Here is a 21201-nt window from a genome sequence, read left to right as displayed (position 1 = left end):
GCATGATATGATATTGAACAAGGCTAAATGTGGATACTGAAGTCAGTTTCATGAAAAAGTATCTGAACTATACGCTGCGAAAAATACACCATAATACTGACAGTGTAATCGAAAGGATTGAGCGCATTGTGTTTACTCTTGTTCAACCGACCTTCACCAAAGAAATTGCCTAATATGTACAACAATGTTGACATATGACATCACTACCGCTGACCGATTTCTTACAAAATGGCGTGGCTTTGCTGACAAGGGTACACAGGATTTTGCAAGGTCCCTTATATTGATTCAGGGATCGCTTTGTCCATAAATATGACATGTAAGTAATCAGAATGATTCTGACTATCTGTGTATTGTTATATGTTTTTATCGTTTTCACTATAAGTAAGAGAAAAGCCAGAAATCCAGATAATTACCGTTGTCGCTCTATGCGATTTTGCGTCAGTCATGGCGCCACGCTGCACGGAAACTTTGACAATTTTTATGAATTATCAAATCATTGCATTGTATCTATTTATAATTTCCTATTTCTTGCTCACGATACTCTTTCCATGCATATTCCAAAGGTATTGAGCCATTGCAAGCAATGAATAGAAACGGATGAATGTTGGAAAATTTCAGAAAATGCTACACAGTGTAAAATAGGTTTTGTCTTTGTTTACATTTCGAACCAGCTTGTCTTTCGAGCACAGCTTCGCTTTCACACCCTAATATGTTTCGTCTCATTTTATCTAGACAGTTGGCATTGGTGACAAAGACCACTTGCAGTTTGATTCTAAAATGTATGGGGAATTCATTGATGCATTTTTTCAAGCTAAATATGAAATATACGTGATGTAATAGGCGCCTCAATACGGCCTTCTTCGAACGCGTTGATTTTGTAAACACTATCCAATATGGCGGAAAGCTCCTCTGGCGTTAGTGGTAAGTGTATTTTCGAAAACATCCCAACCGATTCTAGATTCATCGGCAACGCTTCAGAATTATCATTAGCGATTTCATGTAAAAGTGATATCAGTGTTCATTAATATGTTATTTTTAAATTCAATACTCCCAGTAATTAACCGATTTTCACATTTCAAAACATACAGCAAATAACGCCTGTGAATCGCGATTTATTTCACTGTGTGTCAAAATGTCAGCCATTTTCGATGAAGCCTATTTTGAAAGGTCATTTTCAGCACTTGAGCTTTGTCTAAAATAATAGTGGATGGTATCAAGAAACAGGAAATTTCCCGCAGAATTCGAAACTGTGAAGTGTATTTGTGTGAGTGGGATATTTTGATTTTTATTGGACTTGAAATTGAGGGTTGAAGGGGAAGGACATATATGTCCCTGTGGCATCCAGGGGGATATAGCGTTGTCACATCCAGTTGAAGTCATGGGTCCGATTCCCACCAGGTATACATTTAATGCTAAAGTGGGTATAAAAATAAAAGAAAGGAGACAAAAATATTTATTCATTTTCAGAAAAGGAAGAAATCTTAGGTATTTTTGATATTTCTGATATTTTTTATTGGTTTAATAAGACAGTAAACCAAAATTATTTTGCAAGACTATGAGCTTCATATATGTTTATCCTACACTCTGCTATGTAATATACAGATTCCTTAGTAGCTGAGATTACTGCACTTTAATATAATTTACTAGGCACTTGTTTGGTTCAGTGACTCCATCCCCATTATGTTGGTTTACCAAGTCAAGATAGGTAAGAGAAAGGATAAGCACAAAATCTCCTGGTATTCGTTGCAGTGACCAGCCTCTGTGCAAAATACATAGAACTCCTTAGAAAACGTGTGTTTATTTCAGTGCTGTTTATCTATCAAAGCTGAGAAACATGAACAGCCTTTTAACAGGGTTTAGTGGTTAGTTTCTCGTACATCAGATATGTTAATCTTTCACAGATGAAGTGTAAATAAATAGCCTTTTCAGTCCTTTTTCGATCGTTCTTTATGTTATGATATCCTCCATGAGATCTGTCCTTTGTTCTGATCCTCCATGATCAAAGCTTCAGCAGCAATGCAAAAAAAACAACTTTAATTCCAGTTATGATTAATAACTTCCATTTCCATCACTCTTCATTAAATGGAATCACAAAATTTTCTTAAAGCCATACTATTGAGATGTGCTGAAGAAGAATATGCCTGCTGATGACATTGAGTTTCTAATCATGCTGGAATTTCACTTTTGATTAGAGATATTATTTGAAGTTGGATCCGAAAGCTGCATGAGATTGGTTTTGCAATATTTCAGAGATAGAAATATCAATAAATGTAATAACTTGCAGGACATTAAATAGCAGTTAATATTGACCGAAAACGTATTCTATATCGTTATCCACAATATGATCTGACCATGACTATCCTGACATAAACTTCAAATTGTCAAATAGCCAAGATTGCTTTGTATAAAGGAGGTAAGGCCAGACCAATTTTATTTCTTGTTTTACGGATCCATTATTATTTTTTCAAGATAAGAAAGAAAAATGCAAATTATTCTTTTCAGAAGAAGTCCTCCTTGGGGTACATATAAGCATTAAAATGTCCATTTTAAAATACCTACGACAGTTGTAACAATATTTCAATAAAATATTTTACCAAACAAAAAACTTGTTTTGTTTAGTGAGACCACCCCTACAGGGCCCCTCACAGGGCGCCTACAGCCAAGAGCAGGTAACTCTGGCTGCTTACCTCATACCTCACTTTTCATGCTGTCGTTGTCAAGAACGGTTGTGCATGGTCCAGTAGAAGACACGTCTTCGCCTATCTACTAAAGAGAAATGAGTGAGAAAGAGTCGAATTCTGTATGTATAGTTCCTTCTTTTTCGCATGGGCGCTAGCTGGAATCTTCGTATGACTTTTTTCATTCATGATTTGTTGTAACTTTGCCGGCGTGTTTGCTGTTTCCAGCCATGTGGCAGGCAAGATGGCAGACCGCGTGGTCTCTTCTTTATCCCTTCTGGTGGCTTTGTAAGGCGTTGAAGTCAGGTTGTAAGGTTTTCATATTTCATTACGTAGGTTATGCTTGCCTAAATTCCTCTTTTTCAGCGTGTTTTTTTTTGTAAGTTATGGTTGAGTGATTTTGTAGCGTGTTCGTTTCGTATCACTCACAAATGTTGCTGTTTGTTAGTTATGTGCACAATAAGGCTTCACTATTGTTGCTTTATGCTAGTATTTTAATAGCTTTGCTGTAGAAGTTAAATATCGCCCGTGCGTTATATTTTGCTGTATTATTGTGTGCATATTCCACTATGTTAAACAGTCCTTGCTATTAGTCATAGCACGGTTCTGTTTTTTGCAGTCCAAGGGGTGTGTTATCTGTAGGGCTACATTATTGCCTCAGGATCGCCACCTTGTATGTTTGCGTTGCTTGGCGGAGGAAGCCCATGATGACCAGGGTTGTACCATGTGTCAGGCATTTTCCCCTCGTTCCTTCAAGCCGCGACATGCGGACATGATGTTCTACACGTCTTTGCTTCAGGCAGGGCGAGGGTGGGGACATTTGGGCGCAGGAGCCTCCCTCTAAGGAAAAGGACAAAAATCCTAAGAAAAAGAAGAGTTCCTCTCGTTCTGCGTCTGTATCAGGGGATAGAGCGCCTAAACGGGTGAAGGGTGTGGGATCTTCGGTCCCTTCACCAGCCATTCCACTCCACAGGCACCTTCCCCTCCAAATGTCCCTGTTTCAAATCCATTAACATTTGAACTAATCTCCGATCTTTTACAGCAGCAAATGGTGTCTGTTCACTCGCTCATATCTGACGCGATGTCCAGTCTCCGTCAGGAGATTGGCGTCTGTCCAGGTACTGGGGGTGTCCTGTTTCTGTGGCGGGCAGTGTCCCCAACCTTAGCTTAGGCTCTGGACCTCCTTTCACAAAGCACTAAGGTGATCCTAAGTCACTAAGGTAACCTTAGTGCAATGTTAAAGAATGGGAGTTAAGGTTAATCTTAGTAAAGGTTGCTTCGTGAAAGGAGCCACAGGTGTGGGGATTACTGTCGGGAGTGCATCTGCACCGAGCATCGTCTCCGTTGCATTGCCTCCCTCTGCTGCTGTGCCACCAGTCCGCTGCTGTCTGGGTCTGGGTCGGTAGGTACTGTGCTGGTGCTACAGGTAGTGTCCCAGTAGTTTCTGCTACACCCTCGCATTTGGACCCACCGCTTTGCCGGGACATTCGGTGTCTGCGCCATTTGGTTTGCCATTGGGGAATCCCACATCGGGCTCTTCCTCGTCTCGCCACCGTGACTCAGTGTCGAGTCTTGGGTCGGTTGTACCGGGCACCTCGGCTCTGCTCAAGCCTCAGTCACTCTCCCTAGACCCCTCGGATGAACCCTCGGAGCTATCTCTAGACACAGAGACTTCACTCCAGGAGGATAGGTCTGAGGAGGCTATGGAGGAGGAGGGTCGGGGAGGGTCGGGTACACCATCAGTATCGCTCGGTGCGTCCCTGAGACAGGTGTGGGAGCGCATTGCCTCCATTCTGCCTCAGGTGGTCGTCAGTTCTGGCGCCCCCGACCCAACGGCGTTTCACCTCCCCAGGGAGGCATTCACTCCTACTTAGGTGGCAGACTCACATCTAGGCATTTTGCCTTCAGTCCTAGCTAAAGTTATTAACCCACTCCTCAGTGGTACCACGTCCAGGTTCGACTTGCCCGACACGCCACGGCACTCAAGTCCGCTGTATTGCTCCTCCAGTCCCTCAAAGTTACCATCCATTCTGCCTATATCTCGGTATTGCAGAGGCAATTAGTGGATGTGGGTGGGGTCGAGGAAGATGAGTCTCCCTCCACCTTGGCTAAACAATTGACGGAGGTCCAGTCATATCTGGCGCACGACTCTATTAGGTCGGCGGCTTGCCAAATGATGTTGGCGGTTATGGGCCTCCGTCGTCTTTGGCTCTCTGTTGCGCAGTATTCTCCCGCCACGCAACAGGCACTACTGGTGTTGATATTCCGGATGGGTTCAACCCTGTTCCCGGGGCAGCTACAGTAGTCCGGGAGGCCGCGGAGGCTGTGTCAACCCTTCAAGGACTCTAAGCCCTTGTTAGAGCAGCCTCACTCATCTCGCTCGGCCCCCGGCACTGACCTCTGCTTATCCTTCTGCCTCAGCGAAAGAACCTGTTAAATGGGCTCAGCCATTACAGTCGCGGAAGGGCAAGGGCAGAGGGCAAGGCTGTGGCGCCCCACCAGCCTTTTCAGAGGAAGGGGAAGTCAGCCCTGGCTTCCCAGCAATAATTCCTCCGGAGCTCTTGTTGGTACCAGATCAAGCCTTCGGAGTACTGCAAACTTCGGGTATCCATTGCCTCATGCCAAATATCCCTGTGGGTGGTCGACTTACTCTATTCCTGTCGGAATGGGAAAAGGTCGCCTCCAATCCCTGGGTCCTGTCCACACTCTGGGAAGGCCACATGCCACAGTGGAAGCGAGACCAACCTCCCATCTGGGATCCGTTGCACTCCAGTGCCGGCCGCCCCGGAGAAGGCAGAGGAGCTCCGTGCCGAGATCCAGTCATTACTGGACAAGGCAGCCATGGAGGTGGTTCCAGTGGGACAGGAAGAGGCGGGTTATTACTCGACCTATTTCCTTGTCACCAAAGAGGATGGAGGGTTCAGTCCTATTTTAAATCTCAAAGGTCTGAACGACATGATAGAAGTACCGTCCTTCAAGATGGAGACACTGCATTCAGTGATCTCATCTGTCGAAAAGGGGGAGATTGGCTCACGTCAATCGACCTCAAAGACGATACCTCCAAAGACCGTCCGCGATATGGCTCTGCCAATGTGGCGTTAAATATTAACTCACTCACTCCCCCAATGCACCCCGATTTCAGGAAGTACCTAAGGTTTTCCTTCAACGGGAGGTGCTATCAGTTTCGTGTTCTCCCCTTCGGCATCTCCACGGCACCAAGGGTGTTCACCAAACTCATGCTAATTCCAGCGCAGGTAGCAAGGTCACAGGGCAGGTGTTGTCATCACATTGGGCCTTCGGCATCGCGATGCCCACTCACTTGGTGGAGTTGCTATCAGTTTCGTGTTCTCCCCTTCGGCATCTCCACGGCACCAAGGGTGTTCACCAAACTCATGCTAATTCCAGCGCAGGTAGCCAGGTCACAGGGCAGGTGTTGTCACCCGTACCTAGACGATTGGCTCCTTCATGCGATTGCCACTCACTTGAGTGGAGTTGCGACACTTTCCGTGATGAGTATACTCACCAAGTTGGGCTGGATTATCAATCTCAAGAAGTCAGAACTGGTTCCCACCAGGATCTGGTTCTCTTGGGAGCGAGATTCCAGACAGCTCGAGGTGTAGTCTCCCTGTCTCTGGACCGCATCACCAAAGTCCAGAGAGTTGTGTTACAATTTCTCGAGTCCCCCAGGGCCTCAGCTCGGACTTGGCTCCAGTTGCTAGGCAACATGGTGGCAACGGTGAACATTGTTTGGCGAGGGCGGTTGAGGATGCGACCCATTCAGCAAGCTTTGGCTCGAATGTGGGTTCACTCCCAGAGTTACGAGTTGATTCTCCACACTCCGGGGTGGCTGATTCCTCATTTGCGGTGGTGGACAATGGCAGGGAATTTATCCAGGGGGATCCCCTTGGACATCCCTTCGCCAGATATCTCGATTCAGACCGACACCTCCCTCACAGGCTTGCTGACTTGATTGATTCATGACATTGTACTCCAATTGTGTAGATTGATGCTTGTGATGTCAATCACTGGATTGTCCAGTCCAGACTTGATTATTTACAGACCGCCATGTAGCTGGTATATTGATGACTATAGTTTAAACAACTAACAAACAAACATTTAGTGGTTGAGTGGACAAAGAAATCTCTGCCTAACTTCATGAAACTGGATGAAGTCCCCAGGTTTGTTTGATGATGACTTCATACAGTATAGAACATAGAGATGATAGCCCTGAATAGCCATGGATTGGATAAATCACAATGAGCCATGGGAATAACCTTTACATCTGATATCTTTAACCCTTACATGAACGCTCTTTCATTAGGCACATTACTCAAACTGAAAGAGCAGGAATTAATGCCTCAAGAGCCACTGAAAATCAAATCAGAATTTAGACATAAGATGGATTAGTGAAGGTTCTTTGAGTATTGTCATGGAAAGGCCAAGCGTAACACTGACAGTCATTCAGGCTTGTAATGATTGTCATGTAGAACAAAACCTTTCTGGGCTTGCTTCATTCTGGTAGGGAAAGCGAAGTGATGTGAAAACAATGTTAAACAAGCATACGATCTGTGTTATGCCTTACTTCAGATCGTCAATCATTTAAAACACTGAACTCAACCCAAGGTCTCTCAATGGCCTTGCTGACATCAAATATGTTTTTAGTCATGGTAAAACAGACATGACTGTACCTGTAAACATTAACCATGTTAAATTTTACTTTTGAAAATTTCAAATTCAATACAGTACAAACATGCAGGACTGGAAACACAGCAAGTTTATGTCCTAGTTCACTAACATTCTTCATAATGAAGCAAATACTTCAGGCAAGGCCCACCGTGATGTTGTTGGAATCTTGCTAAAAGCGGCATAAAACTAAACTCACTCACTCAGGCTAGGCTACCCCACCAAATCTCTGGGGCAGTGGAGTAGCCTAGTGGTTAAAGCATTCGCTAGTCACACCACAGACCCGGGTTCGATTCCCCACATGGGTACAATGTGTGAAGCCCATTTCTGGTATCTCCCGCCGTGATATTGCTAAAAGCTGCGTAAAACTAAACTCACTCACCCAGGCCAGGCTACCCCGCCGACTCTCTTTTTCATTCTGCAGTAGGAACTAGCTCTATATCAATGACAACATGCTACGCTTTACTGATGTGACATTGTCTATGAACCCTAATGATTATTAATACTGTAAATTATCAATCATACCATACGTTGTTATACTGTTATGGGAAATTTGAAAACACAAGGGACAGTCACGAGGGAAGTTCATCATGTTCAGACCGTTCTACTAAAAGACCGGAACCTCAGAAACCATATAGACGTCTGCTGTCTCCTGAACCCACAGTTCCATAGCTTAACCAAACATTTGTTTCCCCCTGTGACAATGACCAGACAGCTCCTGAGCTAACATTGATACAAATGATTACCATGATTCTTTATGTGTGGGAGTTTGGGGTATAACATCACCCAGAGCTGTGCTGATGCAGCTATACCTCATTGATGAAGTTGCAGAATGGTCTTCTTCGGAATTAAAATGCCTGGTAATATTGATTGTGCTGAGATGTGGGGGTGGGAATCTGAATTTGAGAGACTGGAAGGAATTTCTAGACAACAAGAAATATTGTTGGAGGAATAATTAAGCAGTTTTATGTACTTCGATTGCAATAAACAGAATCTGTGGCTCAGGGGGAAATGTGTGTGTGTGCAGATGAAGGATCAGGGCCTGTCATTATCCTATTGTAATGTAACACCATCACCTTTGATTTGTATCCAAATGAGTTATCTGATTTTTATTTGACATTTAATTTTTTATATCATGCTCAAGGAGATGCTGAGATAAATGTCACCCTTGCTTTGGTATTGATTTGGAAATGCTGCTTTTCTACTTGACGAAATGGAGTGATTGATATGGTTCTGTGCTGTTTTTAGCAATATTCCTGCAGTTTCATGGCCAGAGACACCAGAAATAGGCTTCACACATGTTCCCATTTGGGGAATCAAAACCTGGTTTTCAATCATGTGCAAACACTTTAACCGTAGGGTACCATTCATCACTGGAATGTTGACTTCTTTCCAGGAAGGTTTTCTTAATTATTGGTTCTTGTAAGGAGGTGAATAATGAAGATTCATAAACATTTGCTCTATCAGACTTATTACTTTGTAAAATTACTTTACTTTATATCTTTGCAGTTGTACTCAGTGGCGGATCTCCCCCTACCACCACCACCCCCTTTGAAAGTGACTTAAGACCACATTGAAAAAAATTGTTTGGCGTTGGCAGAGCCAAAGGGGGTTTTAACCCCCTGAACCTCCCCTTTCAAAATTCCTGGATCCGCCCATGGTACTGTCCTGTATTGTACCGTTTCCACTCTTTCCCATGGACCTTATTTTGTTCTTTGAACCTGAAGGCTTTGGACTTTCCTCTCGCAATTAGCTGACCTGTTGTAACTCAATTACTGTCTAACGTGGTGTTCAACCAAACTCATTCACTCACACAAAAGATAGATCCCAGCGCTTACTAAATAATAGCATAATGTCTTTACTTGTATTTGCAGATGAGATGCATGCAGAGTTGTGCTATGCAGAATGTCTATTGATTCGAGCCCTACTGACCTTCATACAAGATGAGAACCTAATCAGCTTTGTCAAGGGAGGATTGAAAATAAGAGAGTGCTACAAAATATACAAGTAGGTTGATTAACTTGCCTTCACAGCCAAGAAACTCTGAAACTTGATTAGAAAAGACAGTTCTTTATTTTGTCTCTTCTGTGACCAGAGGTCCTAATTGTCCTCAGTTGTGAAGTAATCTGTTCATGTTTAAGGAATGGATTTATTATTACTATATCTTGATCATAGTGGTTCGTTGGTTGTTTAACATCGATCTCTGAAATATCCCAGCTATATGGCAGCGGTCTGTTAATAACTGAGTCAGGGCTAAACATGAGCATTGATCTAAAGAATTGGGATACGATGACATTTGTCAACCAAGTCAGCGAGTCTGACCACCCGATCCCGTTAGTCGCCTCTTACAACATGCATGTGTTTCTGAAGACAAATTCTAACCCAGATCTTCACAGGTCTGGAAAGTACGTGACCTGATATATATTAATGTGAATGTGTTCTTTTGCCTTGGTTGCTTCATTTTAATGTTAGACACCCAGCTCGCTCATATGATATTGTGAAACCTGGTAGATAAATGGAAAGGCTGCATAATGATCGCATGTCAGTGAGGATAACATGGTTTTAAAATCCTACACTTCCAGGCATTTTATACAAAGTCTATTATGATTTTGCTTAAAAGAATACTTTCCTTTATGATATTATGCTTGAAAATGACTCTGATTGTATTCTAACAAAGATATGCAAGGTGAGCTTCAGTACCTTAACACTATCGTTCAACTTCTGTTGCAGGGAGTGTAACAAGATGCTGATCAAGAGGAAGTGGGACGGAGGAGAACACAAGATCCACTTCGAGAGTGGGGTCAAGATGGGAGTGGGGGCATTCAATCTGGTGAGCTGACCGTAGAGATATGTCGATGTTAGTAAACCATAAATGGTCAAGGCTGTTACTTGTTCACTGTAGGAAGCTTAGGAATAATATGAAGTGTCAAAACTTCTTTTTAGGATATAAATAATGTTTGTGGAATTGCTCTCTGGAGTTTGCTTATGTTCAGATTTCATTTTAATTGCTTCCATGTTCTTTTCATTTCATAAGCTGTTAAGTGCTTTGTAACTGTTACTGGGTAACTTTAGTTATGGAAACTGTTGGCCCAGACTTCAATGTAACTTCCAAAAATATTTGCTGTAGGAAAGCTGAAGGGGTTGTCAGCACAGGTACTACAGATATGTACTCCAGGTATATTATAATGTACCCTGAACAAGTCAAAATGCTGAAACATACCCGGTACCCAAAATGATGGATGAGTTCATATATTTCTCAACCCCAGTACGGTAGTTGTTCTCGTTCAACTGATTGTGTATGAAGAATGAGGACAGGTTTATGGATATACAACTTTTAGATTCAACATAGATTCTAATGTTGTTTTCAAGCAAGTGGTACATGAGAAGTACCACTTGCTTGACAATGACATTAGAATCTATCAACTTCTCGAATGCCAATCAAATAAGTGATTGTGGATGGTATCGTTCATCACAAGATATTTATCACTGTGTATGCTTGTTTCTTTTATGATGCAATCAAATGCATCTCATACAAAAATATGACAGTTCTGATCAAGAAAATGCCACAATATGATTGTGTATTCTGATCGAGTCTGGGGTACAGTTCAAGACACAGAAAACGTACCTGGGTACATACCTGTAATACTCGTGCCGACGACTCCTTCAGCTGTAGTAAATGAAAAACAGACAAGCTTTAAGTTGATAAGTGTTGGTAGTTGATAGTTTGACTCTAGTTTTGACAGACTCCATCATTTTGGTATTCCCAGTACTTCTACAAAATTTCATCCTCAAAACAGCTATGAATAATATCTTGTATACATTCCTAGGATGATACTTAATGGGGAAACAGTTGGTCCTAAAACATTTTCTCTGAATCATTTGTTTTAAAACAATGCCAGTAAGGATCAAAGTAATATCACAACTCTGCCCCTTACTAAAGTGTTTAACAAGTTGTTTCATGGTTTTGTAGTCAACCATGTAGAGAAACAGTATCCTTGTTTCAAAGGGTGATGTTTGTGTACATGAACATTGTCTTGAATAGATGATGTTGGTCGTTACAAATATTTTGTCACATTTCAGATGATATCTTTGCTGCCAAGCAAGATCATGAAACTCTTGGAGTTTGTGGGATTTTCAGGAAATAAGGTATGTATGGACACAACTTTTTCGTGTGAAAAATTATTGATTGTGAGATTCTGCATATATAGAAATGATATGCCAGTGGTATTCATCAAAATAATTGTTTATTGGAATACAATATTGGAATGTCCATTTTAATAAGTATTTTTTTCCCATTGTATAATATCTCAGAAAATTTGTATGGTATGTTTGTATCCAATTGTAGAAACTAGGCTTAGCCGAGCTCCACAAAGGCAGTGAAGTGACAACCAGTTTACGAGGACCTCTATGCTCCATCATGTTGATAGCATACCATACTGTAGTAACATTTGTTCTAGGTGAGTTGCTAATGCCAGTCTTCAGGAAAATAGTTCACGAATTGGTCGGCTGTAGTTAAATTAGTTCCCATTATAATATTTTGGCAGATATTTTTCTGTGGTATATGTTGGTAATGATCATGTATATGATTATTGAATACAATTGGTAGATTTATCATGTTTATCATGTTTCTATTTTTTCTAACGGATCAGAGATTGAATGATCAGGCATATAAAACTAAATAAAATCATTAGCCCCCAAACAAATATTTGTAATTTTCATATTGAGTGGGTGGATTTATGATGAATTGTATTTTTCACAGGTTTAGCTGATGGTGATATAGACTATGCATCTGAGTTACTCAAACCTTGTCTTAGAAACTTTCCTAAGGTGAGATCTGGTCTTTATTTTTATGATTTATGACTCTTTTTATATGTAGCGCTTTGAGCATGCTCTGGATGGACTATGGCGCATAAGAAATATCCATTTATTATTATTATTATATATTTACATGGCATGAATAATGATGTTCTCAGGGCTTGCATGAGTGTGCCTGTTAGTGATTCTAGGATAGGTCACCTTAAAGCACTTGACATTATAAAATATACTGTGTGGTGGACCATTTATATATGTTTTAGTGGACAGAGCATTTGCCAGGAGTTTGGAAGCGTAGTGTTTGATCACTGTCCTTGTCATACCGAAAGATGTTAAACAGTGGTACTTCTTGTTACTGAGTAATGCTTGACATGAATACATTCATACATGCATACATACTAATATTTGTATAGCCCCAATATCCAGCTCAGCTGCTCAATTGCACTTTGGATGTCAATCACTGGATGTCAATATCAATGGCACATCATATTTTTCAATCTCAACTCCCTGGGGATCATACAATCATTAATGGTATACAGTGAGGTCTGGTCAGCTCAACGTCAGAATGTTGTTTCTGATTGGGTATCCATGTTAAACTGTATCTCAGTGGTCTGGCTCTCTAAATCCAGTCTTGATTAGTACAAGCAGCTGAAAGTGAAATGGTTTTGAACATGATGTTAAACTGAATTTCATGTCCCTCGTTGTGTCCAACCAGTGAAGGTGGTTTCCGTTGGTCAGGCTCACTGACTTGTTTCATACATGTAATTGGTATCCCAATGATGTCAATCACTACATTTACAGACCGCAGGGGGTTGTGGGGTAGCCTAGTGGTTAAAGTGTTTGCTCGTCACACCAAAGACCTGGGTTCGATTCCCCACCTGGGTACAATGTGTGAAGCCCATTTCTGGTGTCCCCCCACCAACATATTGCTACAATATTGCTAAAAGTGGCGTAAAACTAAACTCACTCATCACTCGTACACACCGTAGTCATTTAGCTGGAACATTTCTGAATGTGACTTTAAACAACAATCAAACAAACAAACCTCATCGTGGCCATACACAGCAAAGTTTGTCACACATAGTGTCTCCGCGGCTATTTCAAGGTAATAAGATGTCCATCTTTATGTGAGTTCAACAGTGTGTATTGTGTTCCAGGGAGCTCTATTTCTGTTTTTTTGCTGGTCGTGTGGAAGAAGTCCAAGGAAATATAGATGAAGTAAGTAGATGTCTTCATGGATTTTTCTGATGCTGCACATTCCACACCTTGTCTGTAGCAAGTCTGAAACAGAAATGACATAGTTCCCAAATTTGTTATAATGCAGTGTGGAGTGTGGCTAATGTGTGAGTTGAGATAACTCATATACCAGGACCAATAAAGAAAATGAGTTTTTTCATCTTTTTCATTGAATGCAATGAAAATATACATCAGAAATTAAGAAACTAATGACTTTAAGAAATTCCAGTTTTGCACAAGTGAACAACTCATTCCCAGTTTCCTGCCATGGGCACTTCTCCAAGGCTTTGAATGCTAGAATCCTTGCTGTAAAGGAGGCCCAACATTGTATATCTTTATTTACCCTGTTATAAGTACATCTATGATCTAATGTAAATATTTCCCCAAATCTTTGGGTGAGCTTCAGTGTCTTCTGGTTCTGATTTTACAGAAAACTGTTTACTAACATTCATATTGCACAAAAGTACTTAGAGCTGAGACCCAAGCATGTATAGTTTAACACAGATTTCCAATAACCATAGCACCATCGTGTATGCGTGCAAGTGGTTTGTAAAGTAATGTCTGTGTTGCAGGCTGTGTACAAGTTTGAGGAGTCCATTGCGTCCCAGTCTGAGTGGAGGCAGTTTCATCACCTATGTTTCTGGGAGCTCATGTGGTGTCACTGGTTTGTATATACATTTCTTATAGCTGTATAATTGGTTTTCACATAGAGACTTTGTGAAGGAAGATCATTTTTTATACAAGATAGCTGAAAGCCATGGTAAGGCTGGTGGAAATTATCATCCAATCCATGTCATAAATCCAAAATGTTTTGTCCTTTAGGTAACTTCATTTTTAACCTCATAATAGAAAGAGGTCTTATTCTTAGATCGATACTCTTACATTGAATACAGTCTCAAAATACAATGTTTAAATACTTTTGAATTTTAACAAATAACAACTTCGTTTAAATTCAAATTTTGTACAAGATTTAATTTTTTCCTCTAATTTGCCTTCTTCAGACTTCTGTATAAACCCCTGTGTTGACATAACAATTAGTGACTGTATTAAGATGCAGTAAATGAGTTTGTATATCAAACTTAACATTGTTATTGTATGTAGGGTTCTGGATCAACTCAGTTCTGAAGACATCAACTGATTGTCACTTCAGCCTCCCATGTAGTGGAGAATGTCCTAACAAAAGTTGATAGTCCTAGAGATGTCCTTATGCCATTTGTCTCTACAAACCCTTTTGTCTCCAGCTTCAAGGGGACTGGCTGATTGCTATGAAGTACGCAGAGCGGTTGTGTCGTGAGAGTCGGTGGAGCAAGGCAACCTACACATATCAGAAAGCGTCCTTCCTCATGATGTGTGACGACCAGACGGAGGAGACACATGCACACATCTCATTCCTCTTCAGGTCAGAATAACAGCAGTGTATAATAAGGACTTGGTAATCTGGGTGTTGTTGTACAAAACAACCTTAGCCCTAAGACTACCTGAAGTCTATGTTAAGGTATCTGAGTTACGGTTACCTTAGTGCTAAGACTACCTGAAGTCTATGTTAAGGTATCTGAGTTACGGTCACCTTAGCGCTAAGACTACCTGAAGTCTATGTTAAGGTATGGGAGTTACGGTCACCATAGCTAAGACTACCTGAAGTCTATGTTAAGGTATGGGAGTTACGGTTACCTTAGCGCTAAGACTACCTGAAGTCTATGTTAAGGTATGGGAGTTACGGTAACCTTAGCGCTAAGACTACCTGAAGTCTATGTTAAGGTATGGGAGTTACGTCACCTTAGCGCTAAGACTACCTGAAGTCTATGTTAAGGTATGGGAGTTACGGTCACCTTAGTGCTAAGACTACCTGAAGTCTATGTAAAGGTATGGGAGTTCACGGTCACCTTAGCTAAGACTACCTGAAGTCTATGTTAAGGTATGGGAATTTACGGTCACCTTAGCTAAGACTACCTGAAGTCTATGTTAAGGTATGGGAGTTATGGTCACCTTAGCGCTAAGACTACCTGAAGTCTATGTTAAGGTATGGGAGTTATGGTTACCTTAGCGCTAAGACTACCTGAAGTCTATGTTAAGGTATGGGAGTTACGATAACCTTAACGCTAAGACTACCTAAAGTCTATGTTAAGATATCTGAGTTACGATTACCTTAGCGCTAAGACTACCTGAAGTCTATATTAAGGTATCTGAGTTACGGTAACCTTAGTGCTAAGATCGCTTTGTACAATGCAGGGTAAGAAACTCCCAAAAATTTCAGCCAGACCACAGGGCTAGCTACATGTAAAACTTGCCAGCCCTGACCAAAACTTACCTGCCCATAAAATATCTTCATGTACAGGTACATGTCTAAATTTTAACCCGACCCTCGGGCAGGTGAATTTGAGAATCTGACAGTCCATGTTGAAAATAACTAGTCCTGGGTGGTCGGGCAGGCATGTATTTTGAATGCTGATACAACGGCACCCTGGCCCCTTACAGACAGAACTGGATTACTATATTATTGGACTGTCAGTTCAGGATGCTTTGGAGGCTAAGGTTGTGAGCTTTGTACAATGAGGTGTCATGTCAGACGTTAATTGTTTTTCTTGTTACAGTAGTTACTTGTAAAAGTTATTTTTTTCTTTACATGCATGCATACATACATGCATACTTGCACACACACTCTCACACATATATATATATATAATCCAGTGGAGCCCAGGGTCCGCATGCTCAAAGTGATCTTAGTGCTACGATGATCGTAACTCCCATGCTTTAACATAGACTTAAGATGGTCATGACGCTAAGATCACTTTGTACAAAGGCACCCAGATATAGAATCCAAATGGAGCAAAGTACAGTGATTCCATCTAGACCTAGCAAATCACTGTAAACTGTCGTTAGATTACCTTTTTCAATTTATTCTATAATTTTTGGTAGACAGACTAAGTAAATGGTTCGATTAAGCCTGAATGACAGTCACACCAGCTAGTTAACTGATTGTTGTCTTTTCATGGTTACTAATTGATGGGAAAGCTCCATGGTCAAAGCTTGAATCTGTCTCATGGAAAACCCTGGTTCAATCCCCTTTATATTTCTCAAATATGACTAAGTGAAGTGTGACCCTTCCACTCACTCACTCACTACTGACAGAAGGAAAATTTGATAATTGTTAATTGAGTCTAATATAGTCAATAGTCAAGTGTTCATTGGAGAAATTGCCCAGATTTAAGAGCAAATCAATATTAGATTTCCAGATTATCAAGTCAGTTAGTGTGATACTTTTGTGGTAGTTAAAACACTAGTGTGATACTTTCATGGTAGTTATAATACTAGTGTGATACTTTCATGGTAGTTATAATACTAGTGTGATACTTTCATGGTAGTTAAAATACTTTTCCTGAGTGTTTAACTCTGACATCTCCATGTATGGATTTCAGTGAAGTCCCTCGTCTCAAGCAGAGAATAGCTGGTAAATCTCTTCCTTTTGAAAAGTTTGCTGTTGCTAAAGCAAACCGATTTGTTGAACAAGATGGACGACTCACATTACCTGCTCTGGTGAGTTTGAAAATAAAACAAATTGTGTTTTTCTCCAGTATTTGTATTATAAACTCTAGACACTACAGATTTCACTTTAAGGAAATATTCTACTGGTTAGCCATTATATTTTTGTTTGTTGGAAAGAGGTAAGCTGACCCTATCTTTTTTTAATTGGAAAATAATAATGATCCAGATTTCACCTTATTTTACTCAACTTGACATTAACTTTTGCCAAATTATTTAGTTGATGAAGTTGCTTCAAAATTACTAACACGATAGATGTGGTGGGCTTAATGGTTGTCGTGCAGCCTTGTTGTGTCAAAGACCCAAGTTTCATTCCTCACATGGATATTATTGTTCATACAGAGTATTGACAATCACATCATTCTTGCCTCACTTCTCGAGCTCATGACTGGGGTGGCTGGGTAGACGAGTGGTTAAATGGTTCGTTCGTCACCCAGAAGACCTGGGTTCGATTCCCCACATGGGCACAATGTGTGAAGCCAGCGTCTGGTGCCTGTCGCCATGATGTTGCTGGAATATTGCCCAAGCAGCTACAACCTCACTCACTAACTTGTCAAATAAATTCAGAGGTATATCCCTTGTCCTTGATTCACAGACTTGGTGATAATCATCTCGCTATTGAGGAAAAAACAACCAAAATAAGAAACTGCCAGATCTCTTGACTTACCAGTAATTTTCTAAGTATTTAGGCCAGGAGTTGTTAGGTTGTCCAGCCTTCTGGTATGACCTGACGTCGCTTCAAGTCTCTGAACTGTGAGACAATTATGATTGTATAGACATGTTGCATGATGGTATGGAGGTGCATCAATGGTGGATCAATCGTGATTCAGTGAAGGAATATAAAACACAACATTTATAACCTTCCAGGAACTGATCTATGTATGGAATGGATTCACCATTATTGGCAAGAAGATGGAGCTGCTGGAACCCATGCTGATGAAAATAGAGGAAGTCATAAACGAAATTCTTCAAAATAGGGGTAAGAGTGTTAGATGGTTGATTTATGATGCTGATGCATTAAGATTCAATACAAATGATTCAGCTTCAGAGGTATTCATGACAGATTCTAAAGAAAAACATGTTAGGATTCAGTGTCCATGAATAGTCCATGACTAAATGGAAGGACTCGGTCATGTGGTCGAATACATATCATTGAACCATGATTGGAGTGCATCACAGCTGATTTTATCTGTTTTTCTGACCCACCTCAGTTATATGCAGGTGGGTATGGCGTTAAACAGCCACCACACAAATCTTTAAAAAAGTCATAACTCCACCTTTCTCAATATGATACGGATACCTTATGATACAGTAATATATCCTGCATGTTGTGTTACAGATACATACCGTAATTTCCATGACGACTACTCCCTGGCGCTGCTCCTGAAGGGGGTGTGTCTGCGACACCGAGGTCAGGCATTCCAGGCAGAACAATGCTTCAAGGAAATCCTCTCATAGTGAGTTTTCCCATGTTCTGTCTTAAACAATATATACTTCACTAAACATGATGACAGATAAACTATAATGGCAGGAAGGAATCAGATTGTCCTTAGAGCTTCTTTTGAGTGAGTGAGTTAGTGAGATTAGTTTCACACCGCACTCAGCAATGTTCCAGCTATATGGCGGCAGTCTGTAAATAATCTGGACCAGGCAATCCAGTGATTAACAGCATGAACATCGGTCTACACAATTGGGATACGATGACATGTGTCAACCAAGTCAGCGAGCCTGACCACCCGATCCCATTAGTCGCCATTACGACAAGCATGGGTTACTGAAGATCAATTCTAACCCGGATCTTCATGGGTCAGCTTCTTTTGAGACATACATCACATAGCCTGTAAGACTGCCCTGTTACACCTGTAGGCATAGATATAAAGTATTTACTGTATTTATATTACCACCCCATGCTCATTAGGCAATAATCACAGTACCGTATTCATCTTAATAAGAGTCCTTGTGCTTCGGAAGTTTGCACAGGGGCACTTACTCTAGCCATAAGCAAGTTATTGTATTTTCATAGATTGGGCAAAGATACAGTTCAAATGTCAATGTAATTCAAACTTATTTATGACAGAGACAAGGTGATTAAATATCCTGTAACACTCCTGTTTTCTTTAAAAGGAATCTGTAATATATGCAGAAATATATGAAGTGATGTTTCTGATTTTCCAGTCTTACTAGGGAGTGCTTCTAAAAAATTACATACTGATTGGCCTAGAGGGAGGCTTATCAGAGCAAGTCACTTGATATTGTAAATAAAGTGATTCTTATAGATGATTTTCTGACGCACAGATAAGGCAACAGATCCTTGACAAAGGTTATGTGTAATATACTGTTGGATCAGCGAATTGATATATTTTTCCTTGCTTTGTCAGTGAGTCACACATCAAGTTGGACACCTACCTTGTACCCTACGCTTTTGTGGAGGTGGCCATCTTATACCTACAGGAGGACCGACTTGATGAAGTCAAGAAAATGCTGGATAAAGCAAAGTAAGATGTTTGGTTTATTGGTACTCAATATTCATTTTTATTTTTGAACTGATTGGTAGTGTGTCTGCCTGTACATTTATGTCTTGTTTTCTGAAATTACTGAAGTCTTCTGAGGCTGAAACTTTGCATGAATGATGTGGTGACTCAAAGCACTGTTCACATGACACAATTATGATTTTTAACACACAGCCATAGCATCCATTCTTGGTCCTGGATTATGAATTATGGATTATCCATTGATCAGCAGGGGTGTGCAGCATTTATTCACTTGGGACAGACCATCTGTAATTCCTTTTGTTGGGTGCTCTCTGTATCTGTGCTAGGACTGGAGCCACAGGTTTGCTTTTTTGAGACCCGATCCAACTTTACCAATTGTCATACTTGTTACGATCACTTTCACTAACTAGATCATTCTCTTTTCTCCAGAAAGAACTACAAAGGGTACTACCTTGAGTCACGGTTGCACTTCCGCATCCATGCAATCCGTCTGCAGCTTGAGAGTGCAAACAGCAGTGATGCTGAGGCATCATCTGCGCCACAGTCACCCGCACCCCAGTCACCATCCATGGGATCAATGACGAATTCCTTTGACTATGGTCCTGATGATGAACCTGACAGGTTCTCTACTGACTTGTGATCAGAAGTGTTCATGTTAGAGAAGGAGTATATCCTGCACTGCAAACTCTGCTGTCTGAGAGGCAAATGTCAGGCAACAGGTACTGGTTTCTCCAACAGGCTTTAATCATAGGAACCACAAGGACTCCATTCAGCAACAAACTGGACATGTCTCCTGTTTGTATGTTAGAAACAGATGTTGTCCAAAATATGTTATCAAAAGTCATTCCGTGTATGTCCAGAGACACTCAGTCATGTCATCATTTGCGTCTTTTAAACATCCCAAATAGCATGATCAACAAGCACCTCAAATAGGAACCATAGGATATAGGACATCCTTCCTAGGCGCTATTCCATGAAGTGATCATGGCTTTGACACTACTTTTTCATTGACTTCTAACTGTCACATATTAGGTAACGTTGTGGAACAGAGCCCATCAAACAATACACTCAGTGAGCATGTGCGCAACTGAAACAAGGACTTCATCTTATGGCCACAACCCATTGTGAAAAGGAGGACCCATCACCTTCACCTGCCATCCAAGAGCATGACAACCATTCACTGAACATGACCTTAACTTTCAGACCAAGGCAAGGATGTACATTCATCCTCAGTAGTCAGGATTTTTATTGGTTCATCAGATGCAATCCTCTTTTAAGTCTATTTGCATCACTTCTTTTGCACGATTTTTGCCAGGTAGTACTTGGTCCATTAAGTTCAAATCCATCGTGTCACATCTCAAGTCCATTGAGGATATGCTTGTCATAAGAGGCATCAAATGGGATTGGCTGGTCAGATTTGCTAAGATGGGCTTGGTTGACACATGGCATAGTATACCAATTGTGTAGATCGATGCTCATGCTGTTGGTCACTGGATTGTCTGGTCCAGACTCAATTATTTACAGATCTCCGCCATTTGCATGAATATTGCTGAGTGTGGCACTCACTCACTCACCCCATGGATGTTATCTTTAGTTTTTAGTGATATCATCAGGATGCATATGTATTCAAGATTCAGCTGTTATTGTATATAATATGTCCAAAATCTGTATAATAATGTGTGTTGTTCACAGTAGATGCTCATTTGATTTTATCAGACTATCAGTGTAGGGAAACTGTTTGTACACTTGTAATTGAATTG

At 40.9% G+C, this 21201-nt stretch overlaps 1 protein-coding gene across 1 annotated transcript in view; it reads left to right on the top strand.

The window, feature by feature from the left end:
* The window catches only part of LOC124285875 (tetratricopeptide repeat protein 39B-like), an 86103-nt gene extending 65137 nt beyond the window's left edge, over positions 1 to 20966 (top strand). The window contains exons 6-19 of the mRNA XM_046722155.1: positions 9236 to 9368; positions 10092 to 10191; positions 11442 to 11507; positions 11707 to 11818; positions 12121 to 12188; positions 12982 to 12984; positions 13335 to 13391; positions 13982 to 14077; positions 14651 to 14808; positions 16826 to 16943; positions 17817 to 17928; positions 18289 to 18406; positions 19328 to 19444; positions 19871 to 20966. Of these exons, the coding sequence (XP_046578111.1) occupies positions 9236 to 9368; positions 10092 to 10191; positions 11442 to 11507; positions 11707 to 11818; positions 12121 to 12188; positions 12982 to 12984; positions 13335 to 13391; positions 13982 to 14077; positions 14651 to 14808; positions 16826 to 16943; positions 17817 to 17928; positions 18289 to 18406; positions 19328 to 19444; positions 19871 to 20081 (1469 nt within the window). The 3' untranslated portion in view covers positions 20082 to 20966. The remainder of the gene's footprint in view (positions 1 to 9235; positions 9369 to 10091; positions 10192 to 11441; positions 11508 to 11706; positions 11819 to 12120; positions 12189 to 12981; positions 12985 to 13334; positions 13392 to 13981; positions 14078 to 14650; positions 14809 to 16825; positions 16944 to 17816; positions 17929 to 18288; positions 18407 to 19327; positions 19445 to 19870) is intronic.
* Positions 20967 to 21201: the final 235 nt, after the last annotated feature.

This window comes from Haliotis rubra, unplaced genomic scaffold (assembly GCF_003918875.1).
Source record: "Haliotis rubra isolate DU_JTF1 unplaced genomic scaffold, ASM391887v1 Scf37, whole genome shotgun sequence".
Lineage (NCBI taxonomy): Eukaryota > Metazoa > Mollusca > Gastropoda > Lepetellida > Haliotidae > Haliotis > Haliotis rubra.
This window is presented reverse-complemented; position numbering and strand designations above follow the sequence as displayed.